The sequence below is a fragment of the Xenopus laevis genome, chromosome 2S, assembly GCF_017654675.1.
Source record: "Xenopus laevis strain J_2021 chromosome 2S, Xenopus_laevis_v10.1, whole genome shotgun sequence".
Classification (NCBI taxonomy): Eukaryota; Metazoa; Chordata; class Amphibia; order Anura; family Pipidae; genus Xenopus; species Xenopus laevis.
In genome coordinates this window covers 112012936-112031518 of record NC_054374.1, presented here as the reverse complement: position 1 = coordinate 112031518, position 18583 = coordinate 112012936, and the positions used below count along the sequence as shown (strand labels likewise).

At 37.7% G+C, this 18583-nt stretch overlaps 1 protein-coding gene across 1 annotated transcript in view; it reads right to left on the bottom strand.

Annotated features, from left to right (window-relative positions):
* Positions 1-10723: 10723 nt before the first annotated feature.
* slc15a1.S (solute carrier family 15 (oligopeptide transporter), member 1 S homeolog) overlaps positions 10724-18583 on the bottom strand; it is a 28380-nt gene continuing 20520 nt past the window's right edge. The window contains exons 17-23 of the mRNA XM_041584281.1: positions 18424-18570; positions 16453-16499; positions 15080-15187; positions 14293-14389; positions 13398-13541; positions 12155-12262; positions 10724-11185 (exon numbers count right to left, since the gene is read on the bottom strand). Of these exons, the coding sequence (XP_041440215.1) occupies positions 10985-11185; positions 12155-12262; positions 13398-13541; positions 14293-14389; positions 15080-15187; positions 16453-16499; positions 18424-18570 (852 nt within the window). The 3' untranslated portion in view covers positions 10724-10984. The remainder of the gene's footprint in view (positions 11186-12154; positions 12263-13397; positions 13542-14292; positions 14390-15079; positions 15188-16452; positions 16500-18423; positions 18571-18583) is intronic.

Genomic DNA, 18583 nt, shown 5'->3' with positions numbered 1-18583 from the left:
AAAAGGCATGCGACTAAGGTAAGAGATAGAATTGTCGCATGGTATCGCAGCGTGGATCCGACGCAACACGACTGTCAGATGCAGACGCAGTGCGTCGAATCACTATTAAATCGCTCGTGGAGTCCTACCCTTAGTTGCAAATGTATTGAAGAATACTAAGCAGAGTAACTAACAGGCCTTATTCAATCCCCAATTAACTCCTCCTTGTCTGTAAAGAATCACACAGGCTTCTCTTATGTGTTTGATGTGTGTAAGATTCAGGTTTGAAAGCAGTTTAAAGGGATACTGTCATGGGAAAACTTGTTTTCACACCAGTTAATAGTGCTGCTCCAGCAGAATTCCGCACTGAAATCCATTTTTCAAAAGAGCAAGCAGATATTTTTATATTCAATTTTGAAATCTGACATGGGGCTAGACATATTGTCAGTTTCCCAGCTGCCCCCAGTCATGTGACTTGTGCTCCCCCAGCTACCTAACAAAAGAACAATCAGCTATCTGATTCCATTATGTTCTGCCCGGTTCATCTCATGATGAGCATTCAGAGTTTTATTGCATTGGTGTTTCAGTGAGCTTTTGTGTTTTGCTGCATTGTGCATTTCCTTGCACTTGATGCACATTCAAAAGACAATAGAATAGTGAGTTACGTTTGTTCAAAATCTCTGGGGTACCAAATGTTAGGCAGCCCCTTAGTGATATCAATAGCTTGCCTGATAACCCAGGTCAGTGCTGCTGTTAGTGGGAAACTGCACCAGCCCAGGGTATTTCTGTGTGAGCACCACATAGCGATTTTATTCTTCTGCTTCTTTCTTTAATGCCTGGGGCAGATGTAGGCACAATAGGGTGAAATAGGTTTTTTTTCCTTTCACTCTACTGCTCATGTGCCCATGAGCAAAGAAGGACAATGCAAGAAGAGGATTGCTCCCCTGGCTGGTGGTGTTTTCTGCTAACATAAAAACTGGCCCAGGGTATCAGGTAAGTGAATATAATAAAGTTTCCTTCTCTAACTCTACTTCTACTACTTTCCCACTCTCTGTTGGAGTTCCTCAAGGCTCTGTTCTTGGCCCCCTGCTGTTCTCGCTCTATAAAACTTCCCTAGGAAAACTCATTCAGTCATTTGGACTTCAGTATCACCTTTATGCTGATGACACCCAACTCTACTTGTCTACTCCTGATCTTTCTAATTCTGTCCTTTCCCAAGTCACAGACTGTCTCTCTGCTGTCTCCTCCTGGATGTCACAGCGCCACCTGAAACTGAACCTCTCAAAAACAGAACTCATTATATTTCCTCCAAGATCTTCCCCTGTCCCTCAGATATCACTCACAGTAAACAACACAACTTTTCATTCCACCACACAGGCACGCTGCCTAGGAGTTATCTTAGACTCTCATCTGTCTTTTTCACCACACATTCAAACACTTGCAAAATCTTGCCGTATTCAACTGCGCAACATTGCTCGAATACGACCCTATCTCAGTTCAGAATCAACTAAAACACTGATTCAGTCTCTCGTCATCTCCCGCCTTGATTACTGCAACTTACTCCTCGCAGGTATTCCAACAAGTCACCTTTCACAACTCCAATCTATTCTAAACGCGGCCGCTAGACTCATTCATCTAGCTCGCCGCTCAACATCAGCTGCTCCCATATGTATTTCCCTTCACTGGCTCCCAATCTCTTCTAGAATCAAATTCAAATTACTTACACTCACATTCAAGGCCCTTAATAATGAAGCCCCTCCCTATATTTCATCTCTAATCTCCAAATACACTCCTTCACGAAACCTACGCTCTGCTTCTGATCTTCGCCTCACTTCTCCTCTGATCACTTCTGCCCATTCTCGTCTACAAGACTTCTCTCGGGCTTCTGCTTTTCTCTGGAACTCTCTGCCACAAGCTGCCAGACTTTCTCCTTCTTTCCAAACTTTCAAGCGCTCCTTAAAGACCCATCTGTTTAAAGAGGCTTATTCAATGTACCTTAATTAATCATTGCTGTATCAAAAATGTTTATATAATCCTAATGTCTCAATTGTACCCTAACCTTTTAGTTTGTAAACTCTAATCTCTCTAACCCTATTGTATTCTGTAATCCTTGTTTGTTATCCACCATTTATTCCCTGTTTGCTATAATTGCAGTAAAGCACTGCGTATGCGCTATATAAATAAATGATGATGATAATAAACTCTCACCCTCCACAGTCATGTGTCAGTGTGTCAGTGTATTTCTGATAGTTGGTGGCAACTAACCTGGCACTGTAACAAAAAAAAGGTCCCTGAAAACAGATTTGGACCAGGGCCCTCACCCCCTCATGACCCCCCGGCAGATTGTGCACCACTGTAGCCCAACTGCACGGCCACCCCTGGGCCCCCCACTTAGTTACATTACTGGTGGGGAGTCTGACTGAAACAGGGAGTGAGAGAAACAAGAGTCAGACTGGCATTTGGTGGGCTCTCTTGATGGAGCAGCCACTAGTACACATGCCCCCCACTTTACTGCACAATAATGCACACACAAGAACAGATTTAGATTCTCCCACTGTCTCTCACACACATACACACAGCATAATGTGGCCACATAGACGCTCAGAAACACAATTAGACAGGTGCATACATTTCTGCACCCCAACAGAGATATTACATCAATACATAGTTGAGCCTCCTTTTGCAAATGTAACAGCCTCTAGACGCCTCCTATAGCCTTTGATGAGTGTCTGGATGGCGGTATTTTTAACCATTTGTCCATACAAAATCTCTCCAGTTCAGTTAAATTTGATGGCTCCCGAGCATGGACAGCCTGCTTCAAATCAACCCATAGATTTTCCATGATATTCAAGTAGGGGGACTGTGACAGCCATTCCAGAATATTGTATTTCTCCCTCTGCATAAATTGTAGATTTTGAAGTGTGTTTAGGGTCATTAACTTGTTGGAATATCCAACACCTGTGTAACTTCAACTTTTTGACTGATGCTTGAACATTATCCTGAAGAATTTGTTGATATTGGGTTGAATTCATCCCACCCTTGACTTTAACAAGGGCCCCAGTCCCTGAACTAGCCACACAGCGCCACAGCATGATGGAACCTCCACCAAATCTGACAGTAGGTAGCAGGTTTTTTTCTTGGAATGCGATGTTCTTCTGCCATGCGCATTTTGTTATGCCAAAATGACTGGCTTGTCTAAATGAGATTTTGTATAAAACAAGCGACTCTGTGGCGTGAGTGCAGAAAGGGCTTCTTTCTCATACAGATGTTCTTTATGCAAATTGCGCTGAATTGTAGAACAATGTACAGATACAGCATCTGCAGCAAGATGTTCTTGCAGGTCTTTGGAGGTGATCTTTGGGTTGTCTGTAACCATTCTCACAATCTTCCACATATGCCGCTCCTGTATTTTTTTGGCCTGTCAGACCTGGGTTTTATAGCAACTGTGCCTGTGGCCTTCCATTTCCTGATTACATTCCTTACAGTTTAAACCTCAGAGATAGCTTTTTGTAGGCTTCCCTTAAACCATGATACAGAACAATCTTTGTTTTCAGATCTTTTGAGAGTTGCTTTGAGGATCCCATGCTGTCCCTCTTCAGAGGAGAGTCAAACAGAAGCACAACTTGCAATTGGCCACTTTAAATACATTTTCTCATGATTGGACACACCTGTTTATGAAGTTCAAGTCTTAATGAGCTAATCCAACCAAATTGGTATTGCCAGTAATCAGTATTAAACAGTTTCATGTATTGAAGCCCACATTTTTGCACAGCCAGTTTTTCATATTTGATTTAATTTCATACAACTTAATACTGCTTCACTAAAACTCTGTTCAGAAAACACCCCAGTACTCCTGGGAAAATGAAAGACTTACCACTGTTATCTTTTTTGTTGAAAGTGGAGTAAATTATTATGCAGGTGGAGAGGGGTTGGCAAATCTTTTCATATGACTGTATATAAACATACAAATAAAGTTTCAGGCAGGAGCCTGATAGAGACATGCATGTATTATCAGGGGAGAGAGACTGGGAATCAGCACTGAGACCTTAAACGCTATGATAGGAGTCTGGGGAACTTGCCCTGTTTAAAGGAACAGTTCGATGTAAAAATAAAAACTGGGTAAATAGGTTGTGCAAAATATAAAAGTTTCTAATATAGTTAGCCAACAATGTTATGTATAAGGGCTGAAGTGGCTGGATGTCGAACAGAACTTCCTGCTTTTCAGCTCTTTAACTGTGAGTTAGTCATCAATTTTAAGGGGGAGCCACGTGGAACATAACTGTTTAGTGAGTTTGCAATTGATCCTCAACATGCAGGTCAGAAGCAAAAGCAAACAGTTATGACCCCTCAAGTCAGTGATTGGTTACTGCCTGGTCAGTGGAAATGAAGAGCTGTAAAGCAGGAAGTAGTGTTGTGGCTATTATGTTAGACATCCAGTCACTCAGGTCTTCATACATTCAATTTTTGGCTAACTACCAAATCTATGTAAATTTACGGAGAGAATTGAGCTACATACAGTTCAGTAATAAGAATGGCGGAAGGAGGATGCTGTGAGCTCTTTCCTGTATCAGCCACACAGTCACAGATTTGCTTTTTTATTTTAATAATGCGTTAGTTATCTCTTATTAACAAAATAATCCACAGCTTTCCCTGAAACAGATGAATGAGGAAGAAGTTAGGAATTTACTTGCTAAACATTTTCTAAACCATTAGAAAGATTTCAGATGCTTACTGATCTATTACAATAGACTGTTGTTTCCTTTTCACCTGATTATATAGATAGAATTAGGCTTTAATCATTGACTAAAAATCTACCACAAACTTAATTTGCCAATAATCTGATCTCAATGGTGATTTCCTGCAAGTGTGGGAAAAACAAACAGCTTTGTCATGCTGAACAGCAACCGACTATGCTCTGCCATCTATTTCTTTTTTTTTAATCGTTTTAAGTAAAAGTTTTATAAGAGTTTACATTATGGGCCTTGAGACCGCTGCTTGTTAACTAAATGATAAAAGAATAGAAAATCAAAAAGAAAAACATAACTACAAGTAAAAACATTAGCAATAACATTTTTAAAATGAAATACCATTAAATACCATTTTCCATAACCATGAGTATAAGTTTCAAGTAGTCAACAAGAAATATGGAGTTGACTGGTTCTGGGTACCTAGAAACACTATATTCACAGGGAGAAGAGGAAAGGCTGGATCACGGTGCCTATATTGCATCCATTTTTTAAGAATTTATCATGATTGTGGTGGAGGAAGCCTGTTAGTTTCTCTTTCATCATGATCAGGTCCACTTTCTGTTTAAATGCCTGGAATTGTATTGATTTAGATTTAAAAGCTCTAGCAATAGTCGGTTGTGCAGCTAAACAGATATTTGTGAGTCATTTATGATTTTGTAAATTCTGAACATTTTTCGTTTAAGAGCGCATTTACTGTATTATGTCTAATATTAATCTGAAATTTAAAAAAATGTCATTGTGCACCCGAAATCCAGAATCTGGTGACAACAGGGCAAACCCACCATATATGGTACATAGAACTCAGTTGTGGATAACCTCTACAGCATTTAGGGTTAAGAGTCTCAACATATTTCGTTATCCTTTTTTGAGTAAAGTACCACCTTGATAAAACCTTATACAAAGCTTCATAGATGATCATGTTAATGTAACTCACTTTAGTTAAGAACGCTTTTCCAGTCTTGCACATGGCGGTGGTCTTCAAGGGGTTGTTCACCTTTGAGTTAACTTTAAGTATGATGTAGAGAGTGATATTCTGAGATTATTTGCAATTGGTTTTCATTTTTTATTATTCCTGCTTTTTGAGTTATTTAGCTTTTTATTCAGCAGCATTCCAGTTTGCATTGTCAACAATCTGGTTGCTAGGGCCCAAATTACCCTAGCAACAATGCATTGATTTAAATGAGAATATGGAATATATAGTCACAAAAACAGCCGAAATTGAAGTCCTGAAGCGGCGAAAAGACCCAAAGTCATGATAGGAGGTGAAACTGAAGTCCTGATGCTGCGAAAAGACCCGAAGTCACGAAAACAGCCGAAATTTAAGTCCTGAAGTGGCGAAAAGACCCAAAATCACGATAGGAAGCGAAGTTGAAGTCCTGAAGCCACGAGTTTATTTCTACTGAACACCAATTTGTGTTTTTTTGTTGTTTTTTTTAATCCTCTGGCCACCAATGTATTATTTTAATAGTCTATAGGCCCCTGCCACCAATGTTTTTGTTTTTTTTAAATATTCTCTGGGGTCCCAATTTATTTTTTTTACTTGTAAGAGGGGCCCTGGCGCCAATGTTTTTTTTAAACTTATAGTGGGGCCCTGGTCACCACAGTTTTTTTTTTAACTTATAAGGGACCCTGACCATCAATAGCTTTGTATAACTTGTGTGTGTGGGGGAGGCTACCCTTTCTAGAGCTGTGGAGATTGGGGGCCAAGTGGGTAAAATGTTGTTGTAAGGGGCCCCGTGATTTCTAATGGTGGCCCTGATTTCACCTTGTCCCATAGATTCAGTGCAACACCCAAACATGGACTGAGAGTGTGAGTACAAAGCTTTGTAATAGGCCATATTAGAGATTCTGCACTGTAAGGAATACAAAACTCTTGTTCTTACTAGCTCAAATTGGGAGCTATTGTAAAGCTTGAATTCACTGTAACTTTCTATTGTTTATGATCAAATCCACCTTTTGTATACAGTTTATTGATCCCTTGTATTGTATTTTCGGAAAGTATCTAAATAAAAATTCATTCATATTAGCTGATATTGGCAGGTTTTATAAAAATGGCATATTCATCAAAGGTAAAAAGAAAATAAATTACAAAATTCACCAAACTCTTTTTTTCCCACCTGTATATGCCTTTTAACAACCCCTTTGTGAATTGTCTGTTAACCCTTTGACAAACTAGGGATGCACCGAATCCAGGATTCGGTTCGGGATTCGGCCCTTTTCAGCAGGATTCGGCCGAATCCTGCCCGGGTGAACCGAATCCTAATTTGCATATGCAAATTACTGGCGGGGAGGGAAATTGTGTGACTTTTTGTCAGAAAACAAGGAAGTAATTTTTTTCCCCTTCCTACCCCTAATTTGCATATGCAAATTAGGGTTCGTTATTCTAACTAATCTTTCGTGAAGGATTCGGGGGTTGGCCGAATCCAAAAAAGTGCATTCGGTGCATCCCTATGACAATCATCTATAAGCTTAAGTGATTCCTTGACATCACATTTCAGGCTGAATGTATTAGTTTTACTTCTTGCTTGAGTCTTTGAAGGGGGGATCAGAAAGAAAGGACAGTTATACAACTAAATCTTCACAGACAATCAGGTGACCCTGACAACCAAATAGTGTCAGTTGCAGGCTTAATTGGCCAAATACTTACATTAAACAGTGCCTCCAGTTGTTATTGTTAGAAATGACCTTTGGTATTTCCCAACCATCATTTTTAGATCAAGTATAATTTATAAATTGTTTTACTCAAGAAAAGAAACCATAAATATATGTTTGTGATATCTGATCGACCATGAGATAAAACATATTTCACTAATGTGTCCCCTTGACTTCACCAGAGAATATTATATATACAGTATATATATATATTATGAATGGTTATTGTTGGTAGGGTTCCTAAACCCACCATTAGTTATAGCGGAGAGCAAAGTCCAAGCTTTTAAAGCCATTCTTCAATAAATCGGCTAATAACAGAGCAGCTGCACATTAGGGTAAATGGCGAGTTATAGCCTGGGAATGTAGTTCTTATGGGATGCATGTACACAATGGCTTCATCACTAACCGGGACACAGTCATGAGTTTATTTTGGAATGCACACCTGCCCATGGATTCTGTTTCTCCTCTGAAATTGTTCCGAGCTGTCCAAGACAACTGTATGTCTAAATATTCATTTAGCCGACGAACTAAGAATTCCCACAGAAGGATATATAAATCTGAAATCATTCATGAATGCAATTTATCTCTGCTCCCTAAGGCCTGCAGTCTAATTATGGAAAGTATGGTGAGATTTAAACCCTGGAAAATGTCTGTGACTTGCAGTGTACAGTCTCTAGTCCTCAGGGCTGTGATGTTTCACACAGGGAACAAAAACGGAAAGAGAAATCATTCTCAGTACTTTTTGTAGGCAAGTGTAGAAACCTGAGAGATGCAAGTGCTTCCACCATGCAGTGTCAGACTGGGACACCAGGGCCCATCCAAAAACCTTTGACTAGGGGCCCACAAATTAATCTTAGACCTGGGGCCCACTCTTAGTACTATTATTCTTCCTTTCCTCACTCATCTATTCTCCTTTTCTTTGCATACTATAATCTATTCCATCTATTTAGCCACTTTGTTCTCATAGAATTAGGGAATGGCCATGACATAGGCTAAATGTTTAGCAGCATGAGGCCCACTGACACCTGGGCCCACCGGGACTTTTCCTGGTATCCCTGTGGGCCAGTCCGACACTGCCGCCATGCTGATATTTCCTTTATTATAACCTGAAGACAGAAGTACGGATGGAGCCAGTGTACATAGTCAGCAACCTGATCACTCTGCATTGAAAATCTACCTGTTCTTATAGTATAAGGCAAGTATAAGGTGATTGGGTTTGAAAAAACATTGGTAAAAGAACTGTCTAGAATCAGAAATGGCACACTGCCTCCATTCCATCCACACAACCTGACTCTTAACATCATTGTTCATTTACTGACCCATCCCATGACTGGCCATGACTGGCCAATCCTGTGTACAAAGACAAGCTACAAGATGGAGCAGATCAGTGGAGAAAACAACAAACAAGTATTATGTATGTGTGGCACACTGCCTTTACTTTATCATTGTTTTTTTCTCATTGGATGCACAGAGTGGAACAAATGGAGAATAATCTTTATTTGCCAGATGTTACTGTTTGAAATGAAACCAAGTAAACGTAATGCCTTGCCATTTTTCATTTTGATGAATGGGCTAGATATTATAAATGCTGCTTTCATTAGCTGATGTTTCAGCACTAATGGAAAAAAAAAATTCCTGCAACAGATGTTGTTTGATAAAAAGACTTGTGTACCAACGTTTCATTTTTATAAATGGATAAATATGGATACAACTTCTTCTTGGTCAGCACATGCCCATTCCTTTACATTAACATTACATTTTTTATGGCATAAGTCTTAACAGCTGAAGTTTGCAGGGATACAGCATGCTGGGCCTGAATGACTCCATTCTTGCAGTGCTAATACTTGTGCAGTTCATCCTTCTGTTCCTGTGTGGCTAAAGTTATTACTGTCAGTAATAGTGGGAGTAACCACATAATTTATATGCTGGTGTGCAACATGCAAGCAGCACTGTATACTTTATAACAGACATCGTCTACAGTCTGAAATATTCAATAGTAACACACTGCCACCTAGCGAAATCACCAAATTAGTACAATATAACCAGCTCCCTGAAATTTTAATTGTTTTACATTTTTATTCAAAGGAAAATGAAACCCCCTTTTCTGACATGAGCTCATTCACTTGGAGTTATGTAGAAAATGTACATAAATACCCTCTAAACTGCCAGAAATAAAAAATGTATTTTTTTTTACACAGACATACCTGATTTCATAGACTGAAAGAGAAACGTTACTCAGTCTGACAAACCATTACTATCAGATCAAAAGATCAGTAAATCAGATCCGATTTGCGTTCTAACTGTGCTTCCACACGCAGTCTAATTTCAGAGAATCTAATCTATGAGTGGAATAGTGCAAGGGGAAAAGATCATAAACATATATAATGCCCATGGTCTATGTCTGTCCAGTGGCAAGATACAGCAAACTAAACGGAGGCCTGTACTTGCCACCACTCGGAATAAAAGTTTATTCTGCTGGAGTTCCTGTTCCTTCTATTTTTTGGAGGCCTGTACTTGACACCTGCCATTAACTTACCCTTATTTTTTTTTACTTTACTTTGTGCAGAGGCAGAACAACAGAGAGTGTATTTATAATAATAATACAATTTATGTGCTTTAATATAATTATTTAACAACATAAAATTGATTTATTTAAGCTCACATATATGTAGATACATTTAGTTCATGTTATCTGTCTTTGGGCATTAGAAAAACAATTAACAATAGGTAGCTAAAGAATGGATCTAAAGCAGTGATCCCCAACCAGTAGCTAGTGAGCGACATGTTGCTCTCCAACCCCTTGGATTTTGCTCCCAGTGGCCTCAAAGCAGGTGATTATTTTTTAATTCCTGGCTTCGAGGCAAGTTTTGGTTGTATAAAAACCAGGTGCAGTGCCAAACAGAGCCTCAATGTAGGTTTACAATCCACATAGGGGCTACCAAATGGCCGATCACAGCACTTATTTGGCACCCCAAGAACATTTTTTCATGCTAGTGTTGCTCCCCAACTCCTTTTACCTCTGAATGTTGCTCACGGGTTCAAAAGGTTGGGGATCCCTGATCTAAAGAAACTAGCTTAGCATAGCAGCAGAGTATCCTATAGCTGGGACTTCAGTATTTTCATTGCTTAGAAAACTAGATCCAAATCTGTCATCTTCATTCTAAAAACCATAAAAGACCTTTGATAACAACGGCAGTTATGTTATGTGTTTGAGATGTGCTTACATGGGAGAATTCTATGGTTGTGCCTAGTGTCTCACTGCAATACTGCATTTCTGTAGCACATTATTTATGTTGCATTACTATGTTTTATTTAAGACACTGAAAAATTAAAGCAAAGAAAAAAACGAAAAATGATCAGCCTTTATTTGTTTTCTCTTTATATTCATCTCAGAAGATCTTTGTCATATTTCAATATTCTTTATCTGAAAACAGGTGGTGTCGAGCGGCAATCTCCAGAAGCGGAGCGCTGGCACAGAATGCTTCCACGTTACTTTCCACGTTGCTCTCCAGCGTTATCTTAAGTTGATTTCCAAGCAACAAGGAATTTCCAAAATGACAAAAAAGGTATATACAGTATGCAGGTTTTTATATCCTCATGCCATATTACATTTTTGTTTGTGAATAAGGTCCATCTCCATCCTGAACACCCATTGCTTCTATTTCCTTAGCATTCTTTTTCTTCTCATCTTCATCAAACTGGGCTTCAATCTCGGCAGGATCCACGTAAGTGTAGAAGTAGGCCATGACAGCAAAGATGACACAAACAGCTACCAGAAGAGCAGCAAAGAGCACATACTCTGCCCACTGTAAGTGTTAAGAGTTTATGTTAAAATACATCCCCAATCATGCCCATATCCAACCTTAACCCCTATCCCGCTAACCGTATCCAGCCCAACCCCAAAAATTTTCATATTTTATAGACCCACTAACATATAGAGACTGACATGAATATAGTAGGGCTTATTTACTTTGCAAGTACAATTTAGTTTTTCTCCTACAGTGCAGTGTTTTTCCCAGAACTTCAGCATTATTGCGCTTGTAAGGGGTTGCTGCAACAAAATTACTGCAACTGCCTGCATTTCTTCAAAAATCTAACACAGTTTCACTAGGAGTCCATCTAATGTAATTTCCGTTGTTTGGCGTGAAAATGATTTTTGTACCCAAATCTTTAGACGTAAGTGTGTTGCACCTATTGATTATAGGCGTAACGGGAACCCTAGAGCTATGAGCTGGTCAGGACTCACCCCCAAGGTTCTCTTGCATCAATATACACAGAAGCATTTGATTTAGAGCAGAAGGCAGGAAGGAGTTAGAGGCACAACTACATGTAAGTGTAGGGAATGTATTTTTACGCCAGTACTTTTAAAGAAAGTGGTTTTATAGGCAACGGACTACGGACATAAATGAGCCCTAGTATATACATCATCAGAGGTGGGGTCAGAAAATGGAGAATTTCAGAGACACTGCTAGAATAATATAATTTTGCAATTCATCAAAGTTTAGTAAGGGTCATAGGTTTAATTAAACACAGGATAATTTAAGCTGCAGCAGTTCAAGAACAAGCCATAACTAATAAATATAAGACTGATGGTTTATCATACTGTGTCAATTTAAGTTATGATTCAATGTGTTATATTTCATTTATTATATAATTTACCACTGCAAAAGTGTGTACACATGGTATATCAGAGCCAAATGACTGTTATTGCTATTATTAGAGGTTTTAATATTTCCATTGCAAAACGTTTATCCAAATGCATAGAGTAAATTTACCTGTTGACTAATGTGTGATGCCCCAGCCACAATAAGGACAATGATATTACCAACAGCAACAGTCAATAGCCATCCAGCTTGGAGAACAGATTTCATGTTGGAAGGAGCCTACAAGAAATTAAAATTAAAGACAGCTGTTATCCAGAATGCTTGGGACCTGGTGTTTTCCGGGTAAGGGATCTTTCTGTAATTTGGATCTTCATGCCTTAAGTCTACTAGAAAATCAAGTAAACATTAAAAAAGCATAATAGGCTGGTTTTGCTTCCAATAAGGATTAATTATATCTTAGTTCGGATCAAGTACAAGGTTCTGTTTTATTATTACAGAGAAAAAGGAAAAACTTTTTAAAAATTTGGATTATTTGCATAAAATGCAGTCTATGGGATCCGGCTTTTCTGTAATTCGGAGCTTTCTGGATACTGGCTTTCCAAATAACAGATCCCGTACCTGTACACGTTTATTTTTATTTTTTATTAAATATTTTACATTGCAGACTTCCAGGAGAAACAGCTATGAGCTACTTAATAGAACTCCGGCATCTAATGCTTTATCCTGTTTCCAAGATATGAGATAATGTTCTTAAGCAGTGTTGCTTCTTGGCTAAAATATTGATAGACATTACAATAGACAATAATTGAATGAATATCCACCTTGCTATAAAACTATATTCACAAGATCTCTCTTTGGAGCAACACAAAAGAATTGACAGCTCCATGTCTAATACCTAGATAAGGCATTTTATACTACTGGTGCTGTACAAATAAACTTTCTTCTGGATTTATGGTGGAGGATGGACCACTGATGGTACGTGCACCTATTATCTCATTTATGTTGGGGGACTTAAGCTGACTCAAGCACACAAATTCCTGAGCATGAATGGCCAAACTAGGCCCAAATCCACTTTTTTGGCAAGTCCACCAAACAAGTGGATCTGGCAGTGCTTGGCCACCATTACCATATCAACGTATATCAGATATTTGTTCTTGTTTTCTAACTTGAAAGATTCAACAAAATTGTTGCTGGCAAGTGAAACTGTGCAGATTATCACATATGTTAGTAAATTAACCTCCCTATCTGTCAGTAGCATCTTAGAGCTACATGGCTGCAGCCAAGCAGAGCTAATTGTTACCTGGCTCTCACTTTTATACAGTGTCACAAGTACACCATGACATTTAAATTAGCTGTAACATTCAGTGTAGCGGAGCAAATAAGGTATACTTCCTTATAGTAGATGTTTACATACCTGAGAGTAGGAAAACTCCAGGCCAGTGACTGAGAAGACAACCTCACCAGCTGTAATAAGGAAGTACTGTGGAATCTGGAGAGCCATGTGAACAGTGTTGGCTTTAATGTCTTCAACATAATCAACTTGTAGCTCTGGGACACACTAATCAAGAGAGAGAAGCGAGTTGGTCATTAATCTGTATTTGTTATGTGTTGTAAGTCAAAGCAATGCAGTCATTATGTAGCTAAACTATAGCATTAAGATGGAATGGATAACAAAATGTAGTTTGCTGGAAGGATCCTATTCCCAGACAGGGACATGAGTTTGAATAGACCTCTTTTGGAATTCCATATAAAGCCTGCCTTTCTGAATGAATCTTCAATAAACGTGAATATTTTTTACTGTGGGAAAACTCAACTTTTAGAAACTCAAACATGGGTTAAAAAAAGAAAAAAGAAAAGAAAGAAAGTGGGTATTGTCAATAAATATTGGTTGGGACATGGGTCCCATGGGTTCTGGGGACAGTCCTGCCCTCTGCTATGCCTTTAATAGGACATTCTTACAGCCACTAAAAAAAGGCAATCTGTAGGAAAGGGATGCTGGAAATGGGGCACATACAATGAACTGTTTGTTCAGTCAGTAAGGTACGCTTGTAATAATAAATCTAAACATGACAAAGGAAATCAATCCAGTTGTTTAAAAAGGTTATACAGTATTAAAAAAAATGCAAAATTTGTTTAATCTGCATACTTTCATTTCAGTGAGACTTATTTAATATACATCAATGAATCATTTTAATAAATTGCAACAGTAAAAAAGATAAATGATCATGAAACCCCCTTAAAAAATACGCATCAAAAGGAGTAATGTCTTACTAATGTATGTCAGGAGTGTGCTGAACTTGCCTACTAACCTGCTTAACGATTATGGTATATGAGCTCCCAAAGCCAAATTTCATTGATTCAGCTTTGCACGTTTTCCCACTCGCTGTAATAACTTCGATTTGCTTTCTAAAGAATAAAGAAGAGTATGTAAAACAAGTGGAAGCATTCAAGGATGTTTACATTTGGCAGTGAAATATATAAGAAATATTTCATTATTTATTAATATTTGGGGCCTTATTATCAAAATCTGAATTTTTCTGATTATATAAATTATAAAAGTCTGACCAAACTAGAATCCACAATTGGACCTTATTTATTATAAGGACTTGGACTTTTTTCCTGAGTATAATAAATCTAGAAAAATTCTAGGTTTTTTTTCCACTAAATATTTTGAGTTTTTGGCATTTGGACTTTAATAAGTAAACCCTTTAGTTCTTTATTGACTTACAGGAAACTGACTGAAAACAGTTCAACTGACTGGGAATTCTCTCTTCTAACAACAATGGGGGTCACTTATAAAGTTCGCGTTTTACATATTTTTTCGCAAATGGTTGTATTTGCCATGTTTTTTCCTGAGTGCTGAAATATTGCACTGCTGTGCCCATCTTTCCATGTTTTGGTTATCCACCATGCAGAAATGGTCACTGATGAAACATTTGACCTTTATTATATCTATTCTTATTTGTGGGAAAAACAAAATCAAATGCATTGTTTCTTTTGCATCTTAACAATATAGTTGAAGGCTCCAAGCTGCAGAGCAGTCTGTATGAAGTTTGTTTTTAAATGTTGTAAAAATATGTCAAACTATTTACTCACGTTCCTAGATTTTGCATGGTATAATTGGACATTTGCACTGGCATCACATCTCCCAGAAAAGCTGCACCCAGCGTTATGTTGATAGCTTCTTCCAAACCGTTGACAAATCTAGGACAAATATATATATATATTTTAAACATAATAGTTCACACAGCAAGTTATACAGTAAAGGAACAATGAAGTCTAACATTTTCTTTTATGTGCTGCTAAATGAATATTGTACTTTAGGTTGCTCAAGTTATTGACATTTCTTTGTACAAGTTATGTGGGACATTTTTTATGCTTCGGTAAATTGTGATTAATCAAATACCCAATGCAATTGTGCCACTCTAGCCACTGCACACAAGATCCCTGTCTGCTTTCAATGAACCCCTGCAGTCCCTTCCCTGCTATCCTCACATATTGCCCATTGCCTCCTGGAGCCTGTTGCATATTTTCCCTTCTTGGAAGATGTACACTTTATTGTAACACCCCTCAATGGCCTCAGCTCCTATGATAATATTATTTATTTGCATGCAAAAGCCTTTTTTGCCCAAAAATGTGAGTATTTTATAATCATACCTCTTTGGTTTTATATTGTTGGAAATAAAAATGTGTAGGGCTCTTTAGCAAAAACGAATAAAACCGAATTGGTTAATTTTCCCACCTCAATAAGAAAAGACAATAATACCCTACCGGCTAGACTCTGCAAAAAGCCACATTTACTAGTCAAGTATCCCACCCTACACCCCAATGCTTTGTGCTAGGGAGAGAGTAGACCCTGAAACCATTGTGGGACCCCTCTTCCCTGGGTCTGCTGTATTGTAGTTATGCCACTGACTGTTCGTTGTTTTGCATTTGGAATTACTATTCTTGTAACCTACTATTTGAATGACTAAGATGGCCATAGATGTAAAGATTTTTAAAAGATCCGATCGTCATCGTGAGACCACGATTATCTCGAAACGAAAAAATTGTCCATCAACTAAAAACAAAGAGTAGCTGCGTGCTTGGCCATGCAAAAATAGATAGAATGCCTGGGACTGATAACGATTTTTTAACCTGGCCGATCAATTTTCTGACAGATGTCGGCCGAAAAATCGAAGATGTACGATCGTCCGAATCCCACTAACTGCACGATAATTTTGAAGGATTGGTCGGACTTCGCCAAAATCGGTCGTTCGGCAAGAAATATTTGCGTCTATGGGGACCTTTAGCACTAAGAGACAATGGGGGGGGGATATGCTAATCAGAATATACATTTTACACTGGACATAAGTATTTCTGTATTTGGCTTAACATTGTGGAAATGCTAAAGAATGCCAATACAGGTAGAAACCTGTGTTGCTAATATACGTAGTAGTAGTGTAAATTTGTTCATTTTTAGGCCATACCTGATTGCATTGCTGCCTTGCTCCGGCTTGTTACTTATGTCTTCAAACTGCAATAAATAATTAGGTTATAAATTAGGTTGCAATAAATAAGGTTATTTTTATGTTGAGAATGAAATCAAAGTAGCGGTTCATCTTTGAATTTAAAATTCCGAGTAACTAGTAATGAGTACCAGCGTATATTAAAGACATATTAGCCATAGAAATCCTCTTTTTTTATTAGCACAATACTTATATTAGACATAGGATCACAATTATCATTGTTGGCAGTTGCTAAAAATAATGCGGATGTTATTTAAAAAAGCGGAAATTATTACAGATTCAGCAAGTCACCTATAGATATTGATTAAAATGAATGACCATTGAGATATTAAAGTTCAGTTCTGCCGATAAACTTTAACACCTGAAAAAAATTAGGCTTTGACTGTTTAAAGCTGTTAAATCAATTCTGACAGTTGGCAACGTTTCGAAAGTTAAAAGGCTTGGCATTTGGTAAATATGGAAGGTTCCGGACTCAAAATGTTTTAATACATTTTAATGAAAGTTTAATAAATGTGACATCATTCAAACTGCTGGGAATTTTTAAAATGATCATAAACCTGCCCAAAAGTCTCAATTTCTTCTCTATACATGAATACATTTAATGCTTGTTTCTTTGCCTGCTGTCTGCCATTTTTGCCCCGTGACCATCATGTGAATGATATAAAGCCATGGACCTGTTTTGTAGGCCACTCCTCCAAGTGGGTGTCTTGTAAGAGAATTATATAAATTGACAAAAAATTACTGAAGTGATTTGCCCAATTGTACATGAAATTGGGCAAAATCTAGTTTGGGATAATTTATTAAATCCTAATCATGAGAAAATTAATTATTCCATCTAAAATCTGATGATATGCAATAGAAGTCAGTTCGAAAAATAGTTTTTTCCGTGAAAAGTCATGATTTGCAAATTGCTCAAATGGATTGTATATGTATGGAAATTTCACAACTTTTCCTGTGACTTTATGTAATTGTGATTAACCCATTGTTATAAATTCAGCAAAAAAATGCAGAAAACGTAATACAAATTAGTTGCAATTACTGTATGTGCATTTTTTTAAATAAATGTACCCCTGATTGTCTCTCAAGTTGAATATTCAAAATAAGGCTTTGCACCCTGATTTGTGCATATTTAGCATTATTAAAATATTCCAGAAAATAAACCATATATATATATATATATATATATATATATATATATATATATATATATATATATATATATATATATATATATATCCATTCCACTGAGTCACGCCTCCCACTTCTACTGCTGCTTAATTGTCTCTTGCCGTTGCTTACCTCTGGAATTTCATATCTTTTTTTTTAAATATTCTTTATTTTCAAATTTTAAAGCAAGGGAGGGAAGGGATGAGGATACAGAAATAAAAGGGGGGGATTAGGAGGGGAAAGGGATAGTAAAAAAGCATACATATACAATATGGAATTTCATATCTTATTACCTCTGCAGAGAATATTACTTTAGTCTCTTCAACTCTAATCTCAACTTTAACCTCTTGGAGCATGGGCACAACATCTTTTGGCTCTTATGGGGCAATGCCAACTGCTGTAAATTACACCTATTACACTCCTGTTTGATCTATACCTTATCCACCCACTTAGATTGTAAACTCTATGGGGGAAGAACCTTTCTCATGTCACTTAAAACTTAATCTAGAACGCAATTGTATGTTTGTAATTATTTATATTCTTTAACTGCATTGATCCCTTCTGTTCATTTCTTGTATTTTAAAAGTACAGTGCTGCGTATACCAGTAGCACTATCCAAATAAAAGTAAACATAAACACATGCAAGCCATTATTTGCTATGAACTTTTTTTTATAAAACTAAATTGAAAGACTCTCCGTTTCATTAGAAAACAAAGCATGAATATTTCAAGATATGTTTCAGAAATACAAGTACAAAGTACATACCATGTTTGCTTGGATATTTTGGCCATCCTTTACTATATAGGTGTAGCGGGTCCGGTCTACAAGAGGTTCTAGGTTCAAGGTATTGCTGATGTTTCCATAGCTGAAGTTAACACTCCTGGGCTGTTCAAGGATCTCATATTCACTTGCCTATAAAACAAAA